We start from the raw sequence: 5,123 nt of genomic DNA, 5'->3' as shown, positions 1-5,123 counted from the left end.
TTAGAAAACTAAAATCACATTCCTATCTTAACAAAATTACTCTGATCATTCTTCAGATTTCATATACAACATAAAAGATTAAACTTGACATATAGTGGGTATACTTTTGAAGTTACAGTATTTTCTTGATACTAGTTTTAATGACATCACAAAATAACAGCCCATATGACATGATCATTCTTTCGATCCCCACATCCTTCTGTTAGGAATATTGTTCCGGTATTCCCTTTTTGGACATTGAAGTTTTAGGTGGGAAAAAGTATCTGGAGACAAAAGCATTCATTTAGCCAATACTGGGGGTCAGGAAATAATATTATTCTGCATAACATTTACAGCAGGATGTGAAGTGTCATTAACCCCCACACCAATCCCTCCTCCCCTCTGCGGTTGAGAGGGGTCTGGTAGAAGTTTATCCATTGTAAACCTGATCTGCCCATTTGCAACCAGAACAGGACAGTCATGACACCATCATGATCTCACACACCTGATAAACTGTCACGTAGACAAAGGTTATAAAAACTGAGACCCAACTCTTGTTCGTTGGGCTCTTAATGCTGCACTGTTGAGTGGATTGTTAACTGCTCCAGATTTGCACATCTTATAATGAAAACGTTTTTGTTTTGAAGAATCTGCAGTCTCTCTTCCTTTTGATTAGAATTTCCACGACAAGCTCAAACAGGCACCTTATAGTTGAAGACTCTTCTTTGAGTCATAAAAGTGCACTGAAATTACTTAGGCACTGTGCACACTTTGGAGAGATGTGTGGCCACTTGGAGACACCAGTTTGACCTTTCTCTCAAACCTTGTAATTTTTTGGTATTATGTTGCACATACCCCACATTTTCCAAGAATATTCTTATCATATACTGAATGTATCCAGAGTATTTTCAGATTTCGTTATCAACAAATGCCCCGAAAAGTACAGTAAATGTAAAAATCACAAAATCAACAGTGTAATGTTTGGATTCAGTCTTGTCAGGTGAACTGTTGTGTCCTCACCTTTAGTCTAATAATTTCCCCATAATCTCCAAATGGTTCCCTTTTAATTGCAACATGGTTATGCATATTCTTTCCATATTTCGTTTGTATGAAACATTTTAATTTAGCCCTGTCCATATAGGCCAATTCCCACGGGTGTAAAGGGTTCAAATGTATGCCAAACAAAAACCAATGATTGCAAAGTTAAACAAACCATACAACTCTATGCACAAGGATAGCTTTTAACAATTTTACAAAAACAAATGTACTTGAAGAACAGTACAGATGTATAGTTTATTAACAGAATGATGGGACAAACAGCACAAACTGTAATTTTGTTACCAAACGTTTTTAAGGTGAAATATATATATATCTGAGTCTAAGCATCATTCTGTTACCGGGAATTTCTCATTTGCAAAATAAACAAATGGAAACTAAAGACATTCAAAATAATTGTATTCATTTATTTTTATTTTTTATTCACATACAGTTGAATTACGGTTTTGTTGTGTATAACCATAAAATGAACGTAGGATAGGCCTAAAGATTCCTACAGTGAGACATTACAGAAAATTGTCTTGAACAAATGGATATTCAATTTGAAAAGTGAAAAGAAAAATGTGTCCCAAACCACATCACAATTCTCTATTCTCCTAAGTGCTTGTGATAAGTGAGTAAAAACTGAAAGTAACATCTTTATGCAAGTGCAGCATGTACCAATACACTCCAGGTAGCAATCCCAAATGCTCACAAGAACACAACATACTAGCCCCTTTGAGTGTTCTTAATCAAACCTATCTACAGACATATTCACTCTACCAGGACAATTAGCAAAGGCTCCTTGTACATTACATTTACGTCATTTAGCAGACGATCTTATCCAGAGCGACTTACAGGAGCAATTAGGGTTAAGTGCCTTGCTTAAGGGCACATCAACAGATTTTTCACCTAGTCGGCTCGGGGTTACTGGCACAACGCTCTTACCCACTAAGCTACCTGCCGTACTCACAAAGTTGTATAGAGTCAAAGTATAAAATCAGTAGTATAAAATCTGTGTCCATGTTGATACCAGTGTACCAATGTACTATTTTCTCCTTTGAGTCCCTTTTTGCCAACACACACTGAAGATAAGTTGTTGTTGGGAGTGCAGTTATAGACCCAGGTTGGAGTGGGGTACAGCTTTACTGAGACAGGAAGTCTGAAGGGAAAGGCTGCAGTTTTTACCAACTGGTGGGGCAACTCCTAAAGCCGGGCTGTGTTGCTGTAGAATGGGCCAGAATGTGGGGGTGAAATGTAGGCCAGCTGACAGCATCCCTAAAGCCTGATGATGTGGAAGGTGGTACCGCTCTCCACCCACAAAGGGAAAAACGGGAGGAGAATGTAATCTTGAGTGGGTCTGAGATACAATGGAGTCTCCAGGACAAGAAATGGTGGGAGCATCACTGACTTCCCAGAGAGGAGCTATTTCGCTTTGTGTTTTGGAGTCCTTGGAACTCCTCTTTTCCCCTCCTGCCTTGGTTTGATGTGCTTCCTCCAGGCTTTGCTCTCTGGGAATGGGGGAGCATCGCTGTCCCTTACGGAACTTTGCTCTTCTGTTCTTAAACCACACCTGGAGCAGCATATTATTTTATTATTGGTGAAGGGTTGAAGTGTTTATAACGGTAATATTGATCAAAAAGTTTAAAAGGTAATAGCACCACAGCTGTTATATATATCACAAGAATAAAGTTACTAAAAGCAGCAGTTCAAATAAATATTATGAATGAAAGCATGCACACAGGCTGGTCCTCTTTGAAGAGCGACCTTTACTGACCTGAATGCGTGCCTCAGGCAGATTGATGCAGACAGCCAGTCTCTCTCTCATACCTACATCAGGGTACTGGGTCTGCTGGAAGGCTTTCTCTAGAGCCTGTAACTGAGACACAGTGAAGGCTGTGCGGCTCCGACGCTGCTTCTGCTGGTTCCCATAACGGGCCTCCAGTATCAACTCTGTGGGGACAGAAGACAAGCCACAACAAGATTAGAGGTGGTGAAACAGTCGGATGGCATGTGAGATATCAGGCTACACATGAAAATACCAGCATGACAATTATCAGTTTCAACAACTTTTTCAGATGTGAAAGCAGGTCTTTTAACGCCAAATTATAATTAGAACATTTTTGCCACCTGCATTCGTTTGATTGCATGTATCGATTACAGACACAGTCATAAATGACAGTAGTCTATTCTAAATACCTGCAAGTCTTTCAGCAACAGAGAACGTGTGAACCGTTGAGGGATTGGCCGATGGATAAACTGGGTACTGGTCTGCCATCTGGTGGTGGAGGTCGAAAAGGACGGAGTTGACGCTATGCAGAGGATAGACTCCGTTGCCACTGTCGGATCCCCCGCAGAAATTTAAGGCATTCATAGCGGACCTAAATTCATAAGGTAAAACTGATTTAGTTATGTAGGCCTTACACCATAATAACTAGGCATACAATGGAAAAAAGTATATAGCCTATAGCTTACTGTACAATTTAGCCTATGTAGGATGCTTGCACAGTGCAATTGTGATTTAGGCTACACTCTAAACTCACTGTAAAAACAAATACAGAATAAATGGTAAATATAAGCAACTTTCTTGATAATTAAAAGTAATTGAAAGTTATTATTCTCTAAGAATAAACCATTGGCACTTTACTTCAGTAGGCTACCAACATTCAGAAAACAATTTTCGAAACATAGATCAGACAAAAAAAGTATAACATCTGCAGTATTTTTTCTTTTACCTGAAAAGCACAGAAATAGCAGAAATGTAACCTATTCTCGTGAGCTTTTAGAAGTTCACTTGTACAGTCCAATACTTCGAAATGCAGGCACTACCCTTTGTCATGGCATGGATCTAATTATCTGAAGACCATTCTCACCCACGACTATTTAAATAACCATTTACTCCAGCTCCCCTCAACCATTAGCCAATAGAAATAAAGGTATTAGCCTGGATTAGGTGGGATGAGGGAAAAGAGGGGGTCCAAATTTTTTTAAACTATTGAACTACGCAAAGGATCCCCTCTCAATAAGCGAGTGTTTCATTCCCTCCCGTTAAAACAATTAAAACAATGTGGTCTGCTAATCTCTGTGGCAGGCCAGATTAAAGTAACAGCCTTTGATTGTCCCCTGTTCTCAGCCTCCTTTCTCCTAAACTCCCTGCTTTGTCAATCTCCACTTGGAGGGAGTTTGCTTTGCGGTTTGTTTTGGTAACAGGCTACATATTTTGCCCATAAACTGTCAGCCTGTGAAATACAATTTAGACATTGGCCATTGAGACCAATTTCCTAAGGTTCAACTGAGCCAGATTCAAGATCTCCTCAAAGAGAACTATTATCCCACCAAAATAAGGAAAATATTTATAAACACAACATGCAAATGGTTTTTCATAATTTGCATATAGGTTAGATGGAGTGTGTTTTTCAGTAGCACTTGCATACAACTCACAGCACTTTTATTTTTTACACAAATGCAGTAAACATGACACTGCACTTTGTGAAAGTAGGTTGTTGCACTGCACCACCTGAGAAACATTCAGAGCTTCAATGTCCATGACTAAATCATGCTCTAAGCCAATGGTGTGTACAATATATTGTCATGTAACGTAGTACGTTGGAATTAAATCTGTATCGGAATAAAAATATGATATCCAAATGTTACTACTGGTGCAATGAAATCTGTATCTTGTGAAATGGAAATATGAAAATCCAATTACTAGTATGGATATCACAGTCCATCTAACAAAGTTTATTTCTCCTCTCCCCAAAGTCCTGTCAAACCTGTGCATTGTGACCCATTTCAAATTGTAACACTCTCCAATAAGATCATCTCCAATAACCCAGCTCTAGCTTTAGGCTGAAGGGTTTAGACATGTAAATTCCCCTAAGGCCTTAGCAGAGGTGCGCAGGGTGGAAAGGCAAAGCATTCAGTGACAGATTATGCTTCCCACGAGTATCAGTTGTGTCCCAGAGTCAGGGTAAACACATACCAAGTACACCAGCCAAATACAGTCATGAGAGGAGGGGCCATTACCACAACTGGAGCATCAACCAGCCACCTCCATGTTTTTAACAGCCCTCTGTGTCCTCATCTTCCACTTGTTACTGAAATATTAA

The 5,123-nt window shown here is 39.4% G+C and overlaps 1 protein-coding gene across 1 annotated transcript; it reads right to left on the bottom strand.

Moving 5' to 3' along the window:
• Positions 1–1,914: 1,914 nt before the first annotated feature.
• Positions 1,915–3,845, bottom strand: LOC121539898 (diencephalon/mesencephalon homeobox protein 1-B). Its single transcript, XM_041848547.2, has 4 exons — positions 3,750–3,845; positions 3,214–3,395; positions 2,792–2,967; positions 1,915–2,587 (listed from the first exon to the last, which is right to left on the bottom strand). Exons 2-4 carry the CDS (start codon positions 3,386–3,388, stop codon positions 2,129–2,131), a joined length of 810 nt encoding a protein of 269 aa, XP_041704481.1. The 5' UTR covers positions 3,389–3,395; positions 3,750–3,845; the 3' UTR covers positions 1,915–2,128.
• Positions 3,846–5,123: the final 1,278 nt, after the last annotated feature.

The sequence above is a fragment of the Coregonus clupeaformis genome, chromosome 26 (genome assembly GCF_020615455.1).
Source record: "Coregonus clupeaformis isolate EN_2021a chromosome 26, ASM2061545v1, whole genome shotgun sequence".
Taxonomy (NCBI): domain Eukaryota; kingdom Metazoa; phylum Chordata; class Actinopteri; order Salmoniformes; family Salmonidae; genus Coregonus; species Coregonus clupeaformis.
Note: the sequence above shows the minus strand (reverse complement) of the source record. Positions and strands in the feature narration are given on the sequence as shown.